Source organism: Arvicola amphibius, chromosome 14 (genome assembly GCF_903992535.2).
Source record: "Arvicola amphibius chromosome 14, mArvAmp1.2, whole genome shotgun sequence".
Lineage (NCBI taxonomy): Eukaryota > Metazoa > Chordata > Mammalia > Rodentia > Cricetidae > Arvicola > Arvicola amphibius.
Window position 1 is genome coordinate 42,340,000 of NC_052060.1, and position 19,780 is coordinate 42,359,779.

The 19,780-nt window shown below is 43.4% G+C and overlaps 1 protein-coding gene across 3 annotated transcripts in view; it reads left to right on the top strand.

Annotated features, from left to right (window-relative positions):
- The window catches only part of Manba (mannosidase beta), a 71,768-nt gene extending 52,608 nt beyond the window's left edge, over nt 1-19,160 (top strand). The window contains exons 14-17 of one of the 3 annotated variants that reach the window (XR_005283177.1): nt 10,731-10,875; nt 13,747-13,830; nt 14,674-14,931; nt 17,950-18,088. Coding sequence is in view for 2 of the 3 variants with exons in the window: in XM_038311954.2 (XP_038167882.1) it covers nt 10,731-10,875; nt 13,747-13,889; nt 14,674-14,931; nt 17,950-18,174 (771 nt within the window). In the remaining variant the exon portion in view is untranslated. Of the gene's footprint in view, nt 1-10,730; nt 10,876-11,808; nt 13,724-13,746; nt 13,890-14,673; nt 14,932-17,949 lie in introns of those variants that run through there. The other 2 variants (XM_038311954.2, XM_038311955.1) reach the window with 2 other exon arrangements.
- Nucleotides 19,161-19,780: the final 620 nt, after the last annotated feature.

Genomic DNA, 19,780 nt, shown 5'->3' on the forward strand with positions numbered 1-19,780 from the left:
GATTCAAATGTGTGGGTTTGGGGCAGAGTCATGCTTACATGCTTCAGGCTGTGGGTTTGATCCCTGAGACAAACAACCAGCAATCTGGAAAGCAGTACGATCAGCTCCTCAGAGAGAACACAAGACAATAGCATCGTGACTGAGACAGGCGAAGAGTCCTTAGAACTTGAAAACGCTAGCCATGAAAGAAAATGTTGATAAATTACACTTCGCTAAAATGATTGGCTTTTAAACATATATACATACATATGTGTGCATATGTATGTATATATTTTAAAGAGCACTATTAAGAGAAGGCAAGCAATAGACTGAGGACCAACAGTTACAATTAATTTCTGTGTAGTGGGTCTGGCCTGTGTCTTTTATCATGTCTGTTGCTTACTAAATAAGTCACGTCAAATTCACACCTGGGCCTACAGCACAAGGTTACCCTTTTCCCCTGAGTTTTGCCACTAGAGCTATCTGCGGCACAGGTGGGTCAAAGACGCTCTTACAGAGTCAGTTTCTCCCACCTGACTCATCAGGTGCCCAGCAGACACGCTAGGAACAAATGCAGGCAGTAGAGGGGGCTCTAAGCTAAGGGGTGGCTGGAGACTCAGTGAGCCTCCTGGAGTAGGTGGTTAGGGAGAGGGCCTGCTGGGGCACGTCCTGTGGTTCGGTTTATCCACTCTTCCAAGGTGGCAGCTGTGAGTCACAGGTGAGGCAGGCGTGTCTGAGTGTGCGGCTCATTTGGGGCAGTTAGAAGCCAGAGAAGAAAGGAGGATGAGAGGGGACTCTGGAATATTGGGAGCCCTGAAGAGGCAGAAGAACCTACTTGTGACTAGAAGATACAGCCAGGGAAAGTTCTCCATGTCTGTGAAGACAGCTTGCTGCAAAGCCGCCTCAGTTCAAACTCTTGATAGTTGCAAAATTTCGTCACTAGTAGTGTCTTGAAAAGTGACATAGCATAATACCCCGTTTTTCTGAAACTCATGGGTATCTAATAAGAACAAATGGTGGGGGCAGAAGTAGAGAAGATGAACCAGAGAAAGAATTAACTATCTTCCTTCTTTTCTTCCTTCCCACTCCTCCTTCCTTCCCATCATTTAAGCAAATCTTAATGGAAATTGTATATACGATTACTCAATTCCCGCGTCTCCCTAATTGGTGCCTCCTTGTGTTTATCCTGTTCCTTTCTTACCTGGCGAGGCTTGGTTTTCAGTTCTGGGATTTTAAATTATTTACTATTTAAACTTAGTTATTTGCAATTGTTGTCTGCTTTTAGCCTGAGGTGACCGCCTTGCTGGGGCGAGTGCTCCCAGGGGCAGGGAGAGAAGGAGGACTGGAGAGTGTAGGAGAAAGGTGGAGAAAGGAGAGGAAAGGGGAAAGTAGCAGATTCATTTCGCTGGGATCCCGTCTAGTTTAGAATCAGGTCGCATCAAGGCCATGGGCGAAGCAGAGTGAGAGGAAGGGGCCAAATCCAAGCCCAGGCTTAGCTGGCTACTAACGCTAAACGCTCAAACTCACCTCACTAAAACCCAGGAGCAGATAATTCCCAGGGGCCCATCTGACTCCTGTCGCCTCAATTAGTCTTTCTACGCCGAGATTTCAACATAAGCTATTTTTGCTTGCTTACTCAACACGCCGTGTGAGAGTTGCCTAAGTCGATAGTACAATGAGTGTGTATGTATCCTTTTGTATTGCAGCGGACTGTTTCATCATGGGAACAAATCACACTCAGACAGTTTCCCCACTAAAGGACACTCATGCTGTTTCTAGCTGGAGGCTGTTTTGAGCAGTGCTGCTATGAACAGTCTTTCAGACGACCAACTGCAGACAAGTGTGCTGGCTTGGGTGCGCAGCTTGGATTTGCGAGGAAACCAAGTATTTAGCTTTGACAGAAACTGCCGGGAATTTTCCCAAAGTGGTTAGACAGACTGACACTTTGCCTAACAGAGTTTTACAGTGTCAGCTGCCTCATCTCACTTCAGCAGCTGCTAGTGTCCGTCCTGAATGATAGGAATTCTGAATGATAGATGGGCATGCATCTTAAATGACTTTAATTTTCATTTGCTTGGTTAAAAATGAGATTAAAGAGCTGGAGAGATGGTTCCGTGGTTAAGAGCACTGGCTGCTCTGCTAGAGGAGCCACACTTGGTTTCCCAGCATCCATATGGCTGCTCATAACTCCAACTCCAGAGAATCTAATGCCTTCTTCTGGCCTCTGTGGGCACCAGGTACACACGTGGTACACAGGCATACATGCAGGCAAAGCACCCATACACATCAAATACATTTTTAAAAAGAAATAATGCAATTAAACAAATTTTCAAATATTTATTAACTAGTTGAGTAGCTTTTATAGTGAAGTGTTTAATTCAAGGTCTCTACTTACTTGTGGTAGGTTTTCCATGTCTTTCTTGATTATGGATATCTCTTATCAGACACATGAATTATAGATAGGATTATTTCCTAAGCACCACAGGAAAGTTAGGTGTGTGTGTGTACATGGCATATATTAGGCATCATGTGATTTAATAATCAGGCAATGAACATTCTTCTAGGTGTCTACTAAATGTCTATGACTTGGCCATGAGATGTTTTGAACCCTTTCTCATGAAATTCCAACATCTTCAGACATTATGTTGGCTATTTATATTGTAAAGTGGAGTTTTGTTTATTTCTTTTCATTTTGGCAATGTTGAGAGAATTAAACCCAAGGCTTCTTTTCCTCATACATGCTAGGCAAGCCCCCTAGCACTGAGTTACAGCTACAGCCACTATTTATATAGTGGCTTTAAATATAGGTATATTAAATTTTTAAATATAGGTATATTTAATTTTATACCTGAGGAAACAGAGGTTTATAAGAACTATTCTTATAAATTGCCTAAGAACTCGTCAATGACTAGAACAAAATTCCAGTTTTTAAATTACTTATGAGATTCCACAAGCTTACCATTGAGAAAAGGGAAGTTGTGCAACTATTGAGGCATTTGGTTGACTTACTAATTTCCAGAACCTACTGGAACACTGGAGAAGATGAAGGCAACAATGAGTTCTTTGGAAAGACCAACCAAATGAACAATGTTTAGATAGAACTCATCAAGTGAAGAGTCTCATGACCAAACTAGGACTGGAAGAAGAAATAATACCACTGCCTTACAGAAGTAATACTGATTGTAAGGAAAAGCTATGAATAACTGTGACAAGTAGCATCAAGGAACTTAAAGTATTACTAGTGGAACTGAAAACTGACAGGAGAAGTAGAGCATCTGAATAGACCTGTCACTACTAACCAAGTGAGTTTCAGCCCCACATTTAGGGTCATTTTAATTTATATGAGCTTACCTCAATGCAACGTCATTGTATGTCAAAGATAATCTTTATTTTATCCTTTTGGGAATTATTATAAGTGGTATTGTTTATTTAATTTCACTTCAATATTATTCATGGCTATTTCATAAAAATAAAACTGATATTTCATTTTGATTTTATATGCTATAAACTTGAAAAATGAATTTCTTAGCTCTAACAGGATTCTCCTTTATTCTTTAGGATATCCATGTATAAGATTATGTCACCAGCAGATAGCAATAGATTCACTTTTTTTTTTCATTCCAGACATCTGGTTTTGTTTACTCACGTAAATGTTCTGGCCAGGATGTCCAATAGAGCATTGGAGTGTACTGAATCCAGTTTCACTCTGTTTCTCTGACAAACATCATGACAAAAAGCAACTTAGGGGACATTTGATTTATACTTCCAGGCCACAGTCCATCACTGAGTAAAGTCAGGACAGGAATCAAGCAAAAACTTGAAGCAGAAACCATGGAGAAATGGTGCTCTCTGGCTCACTCACAGGCACAGGCTTAGGTTGTGAGCTTTCTTATATAGCATAGAAATACCTGCCTAGAGATGATGTGACCACAGTAGCTTGGGCTCTTCTTCATCAATAAGTAATAGAGACAACCTCCATAGACAAACCCCCACAGGATAATCTGACCTGGACAATTCTTCATCTAAGGCTTTCCTCTCAGATGACTCTATTTTGTGTCAAGTTGACAATTAAACTAAGCACCTGACCTGCCAAGCATCATAACCTAGCAATACATTAATATGTTGCAACACATCAATTGGTTGTATACCCTTCTGACCACATGTGTTTGTAGTTTCATGGAAAGAGATTATTGTACTGCATAGTGTTAGCATCAGAAAAAAATAAAAAATTCAAAATCAGAGGTTCAGTTTTTCTACTGAGTGCATATTACATTCTTCATTATGAAATCGAGGAATCATAAACCAAACCACTGCCATCTGGGGACTAGCCGTACTTAGAAATAGAGTTCAACAAAGAGGCGTAAGAGTTGCCCATTGGAACTTCCAAAAACTGTTGAAGGGAATTAAATAATTAAAACAACTCCTAGTCCTCATAAATCAGAGGGCTTAATTGTTAGGATGACAGTACTCTCTGAGGAGATCTACTGATTCAATATCAACATTTCTACTACTTTTTCTTTTCTATACTTTTTTTTTGAGAAATGGGCAGGCAGATTCCACAATACATCTGGAAATATGAGATATCTGGAATAGTCAGCACAGTTTTGAAATAGAATGATAGAGTTAAAGAGCTTATAGTCCAATATTAAAACACACTGTAGAGCTACTGAATCAGAGTGTGGTACACATTCATTCATGAGACCAGAAGCCTAGAAATAATTGTGCTCTCTATGGTTAATTGAATTTTTAAAATAAGCTTTTGTTTGCTTCCAACTGACATATACAACTTGTATATGTTTCTAGTATGCAACATGATAAATGCAAGCACTGGGATCGTTAATCTCAATGACCAACTTTATGAGCTCTAGAATCATCACGGATATGGGTCTCTGGGCATTCTTGTGCAGAGCCATCTTGATTGGGTTCATTGAGGTGGGAAGTACATGTGATACTGTTTCCTGGGCTGGACTCCCAGGCTGTCTAAATGGAGAAAGTGAGGCTGGCACAAGCATTCATCACTCTCTGCTTCTTGATTTTGGATGCCTGTGGCCTGTGATCAATTAGTCCTAGAGGTCCCACCACCCTGGCTTCCCACAATGCACTGTGAACTAAAGGTGTGAGCCACAGAGAACCCTTTCTCCCTGAATTTCTTTTGTCACAGCAGCCAGGAAAGCATCCAGGACACAGATGGAATGTCAGAACATATGCATTATTTCATGTGTGCATCTTTATTTTCTGAGGTGACAATACTGAATTTGCATTCTCTGCATTTTTGAAATATGTAATATAATCTTATTAAATTTTGACACTGTTGTCTACAATGGATTTCTTGAATTTATTTTCCTAGCTGAATTGTATATCAGCATTTCCTTTCTCCCAGACCCTGGTAGCCTTTCTATTCTCTGCTTCCGTGGGTCCAACATTTTGAAACTGCACGTATAAACGATTTAAGTGTTATTTTTCTTTCCGCAGTTGGCTTGTGTTCTAGTTAAGTTTCTATTTCTGTGATAAAAAACTTCATGATCAAGAGCAACTTGATGAGGAAAGGGTAGATTTGGCTCTCACATCCTAGTCCCAGTCCACCATGAAGGGAAGTCAGGACAGGAGTGTAGAAGCAGGAACTGAAACAGAGGCCATGGAGAAACACTGCTTGCTAGCTTGCTCCCCATAGCTTGCTCAGCCTGTTTTTAAATACAATGCAGGACCACCTGCTTAGGGGTAGCACCACCCACAGTGAACTGGGCCCTCTCACATCAACCACTAGTCAAGAACATGATCCACAAACTTGCCTACAGTCCAGTCTGAGGGAGGTAACCCCTCAATTGAGAATCCTTCCTACCAGATAAGTCTAGGTTTGTGTTCAGTTGATAAAAACTAACCAGCCCAGCTTGTTTACCTTAACGCAACATCCCCAGGTTAATTAACAGTGTCACAAATGATACGATTCTCTTTTTTCCATAGTATTCATACCTTACATTTTCTTTACCTATTCATTTGTTGACAAGACACTTAGGTCACAGGTGCAGTAGTTTCTAAATGCCCTACCACCCAAGGCTGTCATGAGTAAGCAGAGTACCCCTCGAGTCCCTTCTCAGAAGACCCTTGAAAGTCTTTGAACAAAATTTATACTTCACTGTCCCTGAGCCTGTGGTGGGTGGGACCTCTTCCGTATTGTTCCAGTAGAGTGCACTTGGCTTATTTTCCACTCCTAGTACGTCTTTGACTGAAAGGTTATTTATGCATGTTATTTTTCTGGTCAAGTTTCAGTTATTTTAAAACCTTACTCCTCTGCTCCTCCATGCTCTGGCTCTGTACATCAGGCCTAAGCGGTGAGTGATGCCTTTGCCACCATCCAAATGGTGTGCTGCTCTCTGCTGGATAGGCCAGCCTGTCTCCCATGAAGTCTCAGGTGTACACTTTGCCAGATTCTTTGCCCTAACACTGCAAATTCTGAACAGAACTCTCGTTTTCCATTGAAACCTCATCAGTCTGGCCTTTACTTTTCATGTTCCTATCAGCATTTTGATTCTGAGTCCTTACCAGAATTTCCCATTAAACTCTGCTTACTTCTTACTAGGGTTTCCCCCACCAGCCTATTCCCCCGAACTTCCCCAAACTCTTTGTGCAAGAGAGTTAAGTAGTTTCCCTGTAGCATCTCTGCTGTAGCAATGACTACCCGCTTCTTTGTGCCATATTTTTTTTTTCTGCCTTGGTTTTCCATCATCAGCAAATATCTAAGACGAAACCTTAGGAAGAGAAAGGGTTTTTTGGTTTGAAGTTTTAAAGGTTTCAGTCTATGACTGGCTGGGCCTATTCCGCTGGGTAGCCCATCACCAAATTGAAGTGCTTACCTCAAGACCAGGAAGTGAAAGTTAGGGGTTCCACAGTCCTTTTTGAGGGGATGCCCTCTAATGATACTAAGACCTCTTTGTCTTAAAATTTCTAGCAGCTATCTAGTATCAAGTTGGGGACCAAACCTTTGAACACTTAATATATTTATTTAAACCACAAATGACTCTTAAACATTATTCCCGACTGGTGAAAACTGGTTTGGGTAAAACGGGATTCATGTTATTGGGTTGACACTATCTGCATGTAGGCTGTGTTATCCTACGCTCGAGCCCGAGTGTTCCAAAGTCTTGGCTGTCCTCTTCCATGCTGATTCCATGTACGATGGGCTCCTGGACAGAGAACTGGTATGGCTTCCTTTCACATAGCAAGGGGGCGGAGAGATGGCTCGGCAGTGAGGAGCACTAGTTTGATTTCCAGCACCCACATAGTGGTTCACAACCACCTGTAACTCCAGTTCCAGGCGATCTGATACCCTCTTCTGACCTCCACAGACACCAAGCATGTCGGTGATGCATGCACATACATGCAGACGGCACTCACACATACAATAATAAAATGAATAAATCTAATAAAAATTAAAAATAAAGATTTTTGAATTGCAATATATGTTAATGAGATTGCAAAAGAGTTTAGAGCCAGGAGAATAATCTGGACCACATTAGATTTTTTTTTCTTTTCCTTGAAAAAAAAAATCAGATTTCTCCTGACTAAAAAGAAAAGGCATGCTAGGTCCATCAAAGCCATCAGGAAAGCATCTGTCTAGTTGTGGCTTGTTTTAGAGTCAATCAAGCATACATCACTCTTTGTAGCTTTGTCCTGACAGTTTCATCTCTGCCTGAAATAGGTGATTTCTCTACTTACCTTGGCGTGTGCCAATATCTTGTATTATGCCTCATCCTGGTGTTCGCTTTTCTCTTAATCACCTTAATTTATAAATCTAGATTGAAGGACTGTAGCTTCTATCCCAGATGCCTCAAATGGTCCTCTTCTTCCACATCCTAACTCATGAATCCAGGCTGATTCTGGTCTCGGGGCTATTCTCAGAGTGTCCCGTGCTCCTTAACTTGGTTGGTATGTCAGAAATGGTCGAGCCTTTGGGGCTACCGTGGGTCCTGGGTGTTCTGGAATCTTGAGTTGTTTCTCAGAAGCATAATGGAGACTTCCTGCCCTGCTGGTGAACCCTCCTTCATACATAGTCCATGAAGTGATGAGTGATTCATGAATCTCAGGGTGAGAAGAGATTTCTGGTCAGTCAGAGCATTGCTTGTGTGAGTTACATTGGCAGGGGCATTAACTGATAATGTCCCCGCAGGCCACATGTAGCATGGTTATAAAAGCATTATTTGGAGGTCCAGTGATTAAAGTAGATTTAGATATTATTTTATTTTTTAATTGATTTTTATTGAGCTCTACATTTTTCTCTGCTCCCCTCGATCTAGATATTATTAGGAAGTCCTGAAACCAAATGGGTTGCTTTCCATGCTGTTAAAAGGTTAAATCTTTTTATTTTTTGTGTGTGTTTTTGTGTATATGGTGTGCATGTATGATGTGTGTCCGTGTGCATGTAGGTGCATGTGTGTGTGTGACTGAAGTTGACATTGGGTGTTTCCTTCACTGCTGTCTACTTCACTGAGGCAGGGCTCTTGCGGGACCCCGGAGCTTACCGATTTCAGCTTGCTTTGGGGAATCCCCCGTTTCTGATCTCCAGTGCTAGGATTACCGGCAGCTGACATGGCTTTCTGCATTTACCTGGACACTAGGGAGCTGAACTGCAGTCCTCCGGCTTGTACATACTTTACCCACGGAGCCAGCTCCCCCCAGGCCCGAGGTTAAAACATTAATGGAGCCTAGAAGGGTGTTTAGTGCGGACCCCAGACCTGACACACCCTCCCCCATCTGTCTCCACTAAGCTCTTACTTCTTGGCTGCTTCTCTTCACAGGACATTCTAGAAATCGCTTTGCTAAGTTGATTTGGTACAGTAACTCAATACACGTGCAGAGGCTTACTCTGGGGGGACTCAGATTGGGCACAGGTGTCAAGGTCTCAAAGTAGATAAATCCTGCTCTGTTTAGTTCGGACGAGAATTTATTTTTTAACAAGGAACTTGGCTAGAGATCCTGAGTCAAATTGCGGATTAGCTTGACTGACAGAACAATTCTTTGGTTTATTTGTTTTATTTTAGCCTCTCCGGGATATATTTAGACCAACACATTCCAAGTGTGCACTGTGGTCATTATGGACTGTCACCAGCGCTGCTTGCTGCAGAGATTTTTGAACTGCCCTATGGCACACTTTCTGGCTGTCACTGCTGTGGTCCTCAGCAAGCTGGCTCAACAGACAGCGTTCTTTAGTAGACACTCCGTCAATTCTGTGAATGTCTCCCTCCATCATTCTAGTCTGCCTAACCTCTTCTCTGCGCAGAAATCCCAGTGGCATTTTGGGAACGCAAGTTGGCCACATCACTCTTTCCCCTTATAGCATCCCAGGACTTCAGTTGCTTTTAGGATACAGTAGACCTTTGCCATGCTTTCCGTGGCTTCTCTGGTCAGGGTGTGAATTCCTACCAGGTTCTTCCATTGCTCAAGGCTGTCTCAGCCCAGGCCCCCTTAGCCTGCTTTCTGTTCTTAGCTAGTCCACACACACACACACACACACACACACACACACACACAGCCCACAGACATTGTTATCTCTAGTTGGGAGGTTCTGCTTTATTCTCTTAGGACAGTTCTTTTCCAACTAAGCCCTTTGGTTGTACCACAGAAGCTGATAGCACTGGCCTGTCTTCTGTACAAGGTAGTAAGTGCCATGACGGTAGGCTATATCCCCTTTTATGCTTGGATCGAGGTTTAGCATCTTGAACATATGTACTGTCAATACTCACTATTTATTGGATGACCAGACTTCACCCTTCCGGAAAAGGGTATCTGACTCATGCGAGCAGTAACCTCATTACTCCTTCCTCTCCTTCCAGCCTACCACTGTCTAAAAGCTCTTCCTTCATCTGAGATTTGTTATTTGTAGAAGTGATCTGTACTTCGTTTTCTAGTGGCCAGGAAGGTTTCTTTTTCTCTTTCTGGGGTGACTCACATCCTGTTCTCTGAAATTGCATTGCTCTGACCAACTCTCCAGGATCTCTGACCACCTGTGAGCCCCTCCTGAGCAGAACTCCAAGCTCAGACCACAAGATACAGTATCAGGAAAAGCTGCAGTAGGAAGCACTAGTGTTTCAGAGGCGGTGGGGGAGTTAAGGACTTTCCTGGAGTTTGGCCATGCCTCGTAAACAAGAACGAGATGCTCTCCGTTCGTTGGTATAATACCATCTGTCCTGCTCAAAGAAAGAAGTGACAGCAAAAAGAAACAGTAGGTTAGTTATCAATAACCATGATGTGAAAAGTTAGCATGACTAGAAAATAGAGACTGGATAATTTGCTTATAGCAACAATGTTTTTCTTACAGTTTTTTTTCTAATAAAAGCTTTAAAAAAAAAACAAAGTATGACTGTATTTGTAAAATCTGCTGTTGCAAAAACAACCTGATGTTGACCACATGTAGCATTTGTTCTGGGATAATAACTTTTGCTTTCCTTCATTGCCTGCATCATTATTGGCTTTTATATCATCCTGCTTCCTTTGTCATCCACTGTTATAAGAAATAAAAAACCTAGCCCCTCCCCCGCATTGTAGACAAGTTTCTCTCATGCTAAGGAACTAGCTTCAGATTTAATAAAAATAATATATCCCTAATGCTAGTCCAATTCTCTAGTTTCTCCAGTTTACTCTAAAAAAATGAGCAAGCAAGCAAGCAAGCAAACCAACCATCTCAAACCTGTAATTTCTGAAATCTAGACAGTCAGTATCAAACAATAACATTTATGTGTGACTATCTCTCGGGTCAGGTGATGCAGGCCCAGTGCATCAAGACAGAAACTGAATTCTACATGCGCAGCCGCAGCGAGATAGTGGACGGAGAAGGCCACACCATGGGGGCACTGTATTGGCAGCTGAATGATATCTGGCAGGCTCCTTCCTGGGCCTCTCTTGGTAAGTGTTTCTTTGTGCAAGAGAAATCAATGCCTGTGCGGAGAGGGACTGGGAAAGCACGGGGCCCGAGGAATCAGATTACCCCGAGGAGTACTGGGCCAAAGAGGCTATTCCCTGACCCTGCTCTGTGAACTCGCCATGCAGCTGCCCCTAACAGTATTTCCATGAGCTTGCTATGCTGGGCAAAGCAGGCTGGTGAGGAGTGTGTTCAGAGATTCCAGGTGCGATATGGGGTGGAATGGTGGTGTGTGTGTGTGTGTGTGTACACATGGGTCAGAGTTAGATATGAGCTGTCCTTCTCAATCTCTATCTTACTTTTCCCCCACTGAAAATGGTGCTCTTGAGCTGATGATTCAGTGAGCCTGGCCAGCCAACAAGCCCAAGGACTCTCAGTCCCTGCCTTCCCAGTACCGGACGTGCTGGTGCACCAGGTTTTTACATGGATGCTGACCTTCTGGACTTGCATGGCCAGCAATTTATGAACTGAGCCATCTCCCCAGTCCCCACTGCATAGCATTTTGAATTTATTTAAGAGGGCTTTTCAGGGCCCAAAGGGCATTGCTCTTGTTTTGTGTGGGAGAATTCTGCCAAGTAGAAGATTGGTTCGTGTAATGTCAAAGTTTCCCATTTGCTGACTCTGACTAAAGTCTGTAAAATCCCCATTAGATGGCTCTGTTTGTGTCTTGGAAAAGGTAGTGGAATCAGAAATACAGGTCAGAAAGGTTGCCAGCTGAATCATTTCAACGAGCAATCGGTTATGTGACTGAAATGGGATTTGTGTTCTCATCTGTTTTTGTACGTTTAGAAAGTTACAGGGACCATAGTGGGTCTCCGACCTCCAGAAGCAGAAATAACGGGGTGCTATAAAGTGAAAGAGTGATGTGGCCATCTTGTAGTCTGTCCACTCCGATGGCCATCTCACAGAGACTGTAGTTCCTCCAGGAGCCGTCTCCCGCCAGCAGAAAACATCCCCAGTAGAAATCCACCGGGCTGCCTTCTCCAGACCACACTTCTCCCTCCAATTGCTGTTTTAAGAAGAACAGGAACCATTGGGAATGAAATATTAAAACTTGAAAATCTGCAAACCATGAAAGAAATCGGTTTGTATCTTTCTTCCGCCTCCACAGTTTGCAGCACACATTGTGTTACCACCTCCCCATCCCTGTCCCCCCATGGAGACAGCTGTGCACCGCTGTGCTCCGGGCTCTGTCCTAGGCGCCCTATGGCACAACATGCCGGAAGCACTGTGCTCCGGTTTTGCAAGTAAGAGAGCAGCCCGCGGAGGTTAGGCAGCAAGCTCAGTGTCCTGTGGCCCAGCAAGCACTGCACACTGAGTCACTTCTGGTTTTTTTTTAAGTACAGTCTATTAATCACTCCACTGTCATTGATTTATTGCTTCAAAGTGGCTTTGTCACCAAATTGCTTTATAATTGACAAAAAAAATGGACGATCAGGATGTTTTTCTAAAAATTATGCAGCTGGAAAAAATTGTTATCTGTTTAGTTAATTAAAATCTTTACGTCATTTCTCCCTCCTCCAGATAGTAGCTAACAACATTTTCTAGAAAGTTCACTTCCTATTTTAACAAAATTAAAATTTACTTTATACATCAACCTCCTTGAGAAGGTTTTTTTCCCCACCTTTTTTTTTCCTTTTTGTTTCTGGCCTCTGTTGGGGAGATTCTTCATTCTCAGACAGATATTGAGAAAGGAAGAGAATAGAAGATTGGATGTGAAGCTGTGATGGTTTGAATGAGAAATGTCCCCTATAGGCTCATGTGTTTAAACACCTAGTCCCCAGCTGACAGTACTGTTTGGGGACCTTACAGAACCTCTAGGAGGAGTAGCCTTGGAAGAGGAAGTCCGTCCCTGGAGGTGGGGCTTAGAGGTTTTATAGTCTCATCCCACTTCCTGCTTCTTCTCTCTGCTTCCCATGTGTGGCTAAAATGTGGTCAATCAGCTTTCCCTGCTCTGTAGACTTTTTCTGGAACCTTAAACCAAACAGATTCTTTCTTTTCTAAGTTGCTTTTGATGGTGATATTTTAATAGCGATTCAAATATTATCAATATAGAAGGCTTATCCTACTAGACATCTGAATAAGGCATGGAATGCTACAAGTCTTGACAATTTTGCATTGTATTTGAGGAGGGTTTTTTTTTGGTAGGAGGTATTATTAATTGCCATGGATTTGGCTGTTTAGTCTGACTGTGAAAGCTGTTTTGTATAGTAACTGTTTTGCTTTGCTTAGGAGATTTTGTACCTGCGGGAAAAGAGACCGAAGTCTAGATATTTCTTATGAATGAGAATTTGCAACAAGCATCCTCTCCTGGTACTAATAATTTCCTTCTTTATGTGCGTGTAGGAAAAAAGAACCTTGGGAATCAGCATACTGGTGCACTCTTGTAATTCCAACTCTTAAAATTGCAGGAGGCTAAGGTTATAAGACCCAGGGTTTAAGTCTAGCCTGGATCTTGTGTTAAACAAACAAACAAACAAACAAATCAAAAGAGTATTGATGCACTGTACTGAGCTTCTGGAACAAGGTTACCTCTGAGAAAGAGCTATCTTGGAGTAAAATCTGGGCTCAAGATACCGTGCCCAGCATGTTTCAATTAAGCCGTTGCATCTTTCTTCCTTTGGGAAATAAGCCATTGCAACCCGCCTGGCTTTATCTTTCTACTGTTGTGAGGTTGACATGAAACAGTCTCCAGAGCTGATGGACAGAGCCCCGGGCACCCCTGAGTCCCCCACAAAACAGACTCCCTCATATGTGTGCCTTTAAAAACCCCGACAAGCCCTGCTCGTTGCTCATGTGGAGCCTGACCTGACTGCTTGTTCCTGGTGTCTCCTGACTCTCTTGGCTCTTTTCAGAGTATGGAGGGAAATGGAAAATGCTGCATTACTTTGCTCGGCGTTTCTTTGCTCCGCTGCTGCCAGTGGGTTTTGAAGATAAAGGTGTGTTTTATGTCTATGGTGTGTCAGATCTTCACAGAGACTACAAAACAAGGCTCACTGTGAGTTATTTGGATTGTGTGTGTGTCTAAGGTTGAAGGGAACTTTTCGATGACTTCTTGATGGAACACTCCTTTGGGGACGTACCAACATGCTGCTAGTGTTTGTAACGTAAGCCGGGCTGTGTAGTCAGACAGTGTTCAGGCTAATGGCTGCTATGTATTACATAACCCGAGCAAGGCTGTTATCGTCTTGAGGATTCGGTTCCTTCAACTGTCAGATAATATTCATCTGTCTCCTTCAGTATTGTGGATGGCAAATGAATAGAAGAATTACGTGAAGAACTGTGTAAACCTCAAAGTGCTATGCAAATGGAAGATCCTAACTGTGAGAAGCTGGCACTAGTCCAGATTTCACAAAAGGGCGTGGTAATGTTGAAATCAGCGAAGCTGTGTGGAATAGGTAGATAGACAAAACTGTGTTTAAGTATAAGAGAAGACTTAGGAACCCTTGGATGCCTACAGTTTAGGTGATACCACTAATGCCAGAAATAAGTCCTGTCTGTCGGAAAACCTGCCATGTGCCGGGGTTCTGGGCTGACGATGGGTTGTTACCATTTCTAGTTCTCATGGCAGGCAGTAACGTTTTCAATGGCGATCTCCTCATGAAGACATGGATCCTGGGAAGCTGAGCAATTAGTTACTTAGCTAGAACTTCAGGGGCTGGGATGAAGACTCGGGGTTTACGGTCACCACCTGGTCCCGCTCCTCTGCTGTCCAGTCGGTATTACTCTGTGACAGACAAAGCAGAAAGCAAGAACGGTCGCTGTCGCTCTTTTCTCCCTAGCTGAGGCTCCATACCTGGGGCTCCCTGAAGCCTTTGTGCTCTGTTGTGACTTCAAGCGCCGTGATGAAGGCAGGGGAGGCTGCGATTCTCTACAAGGAGCCGGTGCCCGATCTGCTGAAGAGATGCCGGGGCTGTACGAGGGAGAGCTGTGTGGTTTCCTTCCACCTTTCCACTCACGCTGACCTCTTCAGCCCAACCAACTACCATTTCCTGTCCTCCCTTAAGGACGCCCAAGGGCTGGTCAAGGCCAACATTACTGTAAGTATCTCTTGCCTGGGGCCCCAGTGCCCTGCGGGGTATTCCCTCTCTTGGGCCAGCGAGCTGTGTCCTGGTCCTCTCCTGCTTCCCTCTTTGTGCTCTTAACCTGAGGATGGCTCCTCTCCTCCTGCTGGATGCTAAGACTAAGCAGTCTTTATTTCTACCTCAGGATTGTTTGTTTTTTTGTTTTTTGTTTTGTTTTGTTTTTATTTTTTGTTTCGAGACAGGGTTTCTCTGTAGCTTTTGGAGCCTGTCCTAGAACTAGCTCTGTTAACCACCTTCACAGAGATCCACCTGCCCCTGCCTCCTGAGTGCTGGGATTAAAGGCATGCGCCACCACCTGCCCGACTTCAGGATTTGTTTTGTAATTGATGTCTGCCACCTGCGCTTTCCTGGTCTCTTTCCCTTGTGGGGCTGGGATGGAGGAATGAGAGGTGACATAAGCCACCTTTGCAGATTGCATCTCCTCTGGGCTCCAGGCTGTGTTCTAGGCGTGCTACTACGGCCTAAGCCCTGGCTTCTACCACTTCCCCGAAAGTGCTGTGTTCTTGTTTTGCAAGCGCAGAAGCTGTCCCCAGAGGGCTAAGCAGAAAGCTCAGTGTCCTATGACCCAGGAAGCACTGGGGTGGGTTGGTTGAGTCACTCAGTTTGGACTCTTTAAATACAGTTTATTAATCACTTTATTGTCTTTGATTCCATTGCTTTAAAGTCACTTAATCACCGAATCTCTTTATAATTGGCAAGGAAAAAAAGATAATCAGCTTATGTTTTTCTCAAAATGATGCAGCTTGGTAAACTTGGCACCTGTCTAGTTGATTGAAGACCTTTTCTTCCTTTTCCTCCCTCCATGGAAAACTGACAAAAATATTCTAGAAAGTTTCATTCTCTGTTTCAGCCAAATTTAAATTTGTTACACAGTTTACTTTATTGAATTTTTAAAATTGACTTCAGAAACGGTAGTATAAAGATGCTAATTTTTCTTCAAAAGAAGGTAAAACCACCAAAAAATACCTTCTTTCCAAATTAATAGTGAAATTGTCACGTGACCACGTCTTAAGTCCTCTGGAAACACTGAGTCGGAATAGAGATAAGAAAGTTGGCATATGCTTATGTCATTTTTTTTATTTTTTAAACAGCAAAGCAAGAAACAACTTGTGGTATTTTAATGAGGAAATGTGAGCTTTTGATTCCCAGGTAATGATAGTGTTTGGGGGAGTTTCAGAGGTTGCAGTCCTCTTGGAGGAAGTGGTCCCTGGAGGTGGGCTCTGAGACTTAAAGCCTCAAGCCATTTCTAGTTTGTTCTCCATTGCTTTGTGCTGTGGTTTAAGATATGAGCCGTCCAGTTCTGTTCCTGCTGCTGTCCTTGCTGCTTGCTTGCCATGCCCCCGGCTCTGCCGTGGGATCTTGACACTCTTCTGTATGTTACGTTGGGCGTGGTGTTTATCACAGCCACAGAAGAGCCACCATGTACAACCATGGCAAAGGCAAACTGGAAATGGACACAGTCACACTCTATCAAACTTAGGATTTGAATCAAATTGGTTTTGTTGTTGTTGGAGAGAGGGCTCAGTTGTCCAAGTGCTAGCACACAATCTCCAGAAGCCAAGGAAAAAGTCAGCTGTGTTCCCATAATCCCAGCATTGTGGAGGCAGAGACAGGGAGGATTCCTGGGCCTTGCTCGTCAGCCAGCCTAGCTGAATTGAAGAGCGCTAGGCTTAGGGGAAGGACCCTGCTGCTGTGGAATAATCTTTTTGTGCCCTGTGAAGATGCATCATTCTGATTGGTTTAATAAAAGTTGAATGGCCAATAGCTAGGCAGGATTTTCAGGCACACAGGATGATGGGAAGGAGCCAGATGGAGAAGAAGTGGCATGGGCAGTATCAGAGTAAAGGAAATAAAACCATGCGGCAGAAGGTAGATTGATAAAATGGGTTTACGTGGTACGAGCTAGTTAGTAATAAGTCTAAGCTATCGGCCAAGCTTTTATAATTAATGTCTCTGTGTCATTATTGTTGAGTTGACGGTCCTGACAGAAAGGTGCACCTACACCCTGTCTCAAAAATAAAGTGAATGGGCAGAAGGCTACTTGACCTTGTGTCCTCATTGTGCTTGTGTGTATGTGTGTGTGTGTGTGTTGTGTGTGTGTGGGTGTGTGCATATATATAGATACACACACATATACACACACCTAAAAGATTTATTTTTTTAAAAAATTATTTTTTGCTTAGCTAAACTTTGGTTTTACTTCAATGCTAATTTGGGTAAAGTAGCAGAAGAAGGGCTTGTGACTTGTTCTTCTGTGATGTGGGTTATCAGTTATTGTCCTGGGGTACCGAGTGTGGTGTGTCTCTGTGGAAACCCAAGTTCAAGCTCAAACCCCAAACTCTGCTGTAAGTGCACAGAGGTGTGGCCTTTGTTCTAAAGCATGGCATTGGAGCGAGCAAGGCCCTGGTGCCTGGCCTTGCCAGCAGTTAGTAGCCAAGGTTTCCCTGGTGCCTCCTGCCTGGCTGGGTGAGCTACATGATCTGCTGTCAGTGCTGCACTGGGGGCTTCACTTGGAAGAGGATGGTGCCATGATTTGGGGATATGAGACATAATTTCATGCCTGAGTCTAAAGGCTCTGTGGTCATGCTCTGCAGTCAGTTATGCTCTCTCTAATCCCTTGACACTTAAGCCACCCAAATGCCAAGTGTCCCTTCTTGGTGATATTCTAATGAAGGTTCATAGAGATAGAAAGCGCGTTCAACGTCTCAAGAGAGATTTTCCTTAGTAATCGGGCATTTATGCATTTCCTTGGCTTGAGTAGAACAATTTGGTAGTTTTCCACAGACTGAAATCATTTTTCAGGTATGTCAAGTGTCATAACTGCACAGACAAATATATGACTTTGAAGTTCAGATCAAGGGTGTGGGAAATACAGGTTTTTATTATGGCCCGCAGTAAATGCCTGTCAGACAGAGATGTGAACTGCAGTTCTTTCTCATCCTTTATTTCCTTTATCTTTTTTTATTTTTTCAGGTCACCATCTCTCAGAAGGGTGATTTATTTGTGTTTGATCTGAGAACTTCTGCCGTCGCTCCCTTTGTTTGGTTGGATGTAGGGAGCATCCCAGGGAGATTCAGTGATAACGGCTTCCTCATGATCGAGAAGATGCGCTCTGTACTGTTTTATCCTTGGAAGCTCACCAGCAAGAGTGAGCTGCAGCAGGCTTTCACTGTGACCTCCCTGACAGATACCTACTGAAGCAATGTGGCTGGATTTCAGCAGACACTGGGAATGAAGCCTCACTAAAGCATGACTGGAGAGAAAGGCAGCCTGAGGTAAAGCAGAGAAGCCACAGCTTATCTGCTAGCTGGTGTGTGCCAACTCTCCACACTTCCGTTTGTACAGCGAATGTTTTTAAAGATGTCTGATCACCCAGGCGATGCCCTTGGACAAGGTCATGCCCAGGTGTTCTTAAGTCTCCCAGGATTGTGGTTTCCAGAACTTTGTCCCACAGCTAAGGCACAACCAGAAGGGTTACACAACTTGATAATCTTTTAGGGAGCCACTGGATTGTGACATGGCGGTATGCATTCATGGAACTAAATGGGGAGGTTCTAAAGTAATGTAGGGCTTTCATTAGCAGTATAAAATGGTACTCCCTGAAGACAAAGTATGTGGCTATTATTGCCAGAGGAAATGGGAGCTCAGGTGTTACAGTACAGAATGCATGACGGCAGCCATATTGATTGTTGTTGGTAGACAGTGGAGGGGCTTGATGGTTACCATTTGATTGACATCTTCGACATAGGATTCCTTTTCTCATAAGAGTGATATTTCTTTAAAAATCGGTGTAGGCCGGCTGTGCTCATACCTCCCTGTAGTCCCAGCGCTCTGGAGGCAGAGGCAGGAGGCTCACAATTCCCAGGTTGGCCCTGACTACACTGTGGAATTTTTCACCCGTCTTGGCCCTAAGCTTTCATGTGAGCATTAGTCTTAACACTGATTCTGATGAGCTTTCTACTCCAAAGGGGTGAGCTGCATTTAAACTCATTGACCCTGGTGCGGAATTGGCAAATAAGGTTAATAGGCAGCCAATTTGGGTATAGGTTTGGGGACTTTTTTGTACCTCTTTTCTATTTTTTCTATATGTTTAAAATTATATACAAAGCCACAGGCTATACAGATTGCATTGGCAACTCGATTGTCCGTCCGTGCTGTTTTAATAAACATCCCATTGCGTATAATGTCGCACTGAACATGTCTGCTTGTTAAATGAGAGAATTTGAAGAATATAAACAGAGTACTGGAAAGCGTTCATAATTGCTTAGTGGGATAGACAGGTGAGGAATATTTCTCTTTAAATCTAAGACTCATTAAGTAATGGTTTTGTTTTTAAAACCAAGGAACACTAGGCCAGGAAACCCTAAAAAGAAGGTAAATACTACAGTGCTACAGGTTCTTCAATCTTTTTCTTCAGCACCCAAGACTTCTCTCATTTTACAGACACAGAAAAATGAACACAGACTCTCTCTCTCTCTCTCTCTCTCACACACACACACACACACACTCTCTCTCTCTCTCTCTCACACACACACACACACACACACACACACACACGCACGCGCTGCTCAGGGACTGCCCCTTGCTGAGGGCAGCAGAGCCCCTTGCTCTTTAGTAACTGGGGGGGGGGGGGGCGGGGGTTCCTTGTGAGAAGCCTGTGAAGTAAGCTTGGAAGTTGATAGACTGATTAGCAGCCATAGCCAGTCTGCGTCCCGTGGGAGGACAAGTATAAAATGGCTTAATTTTAAATGTGTGGAACCAAATGTGGAGGTTCTGAGGCAATAGCACTGGGAAATGCTACCTA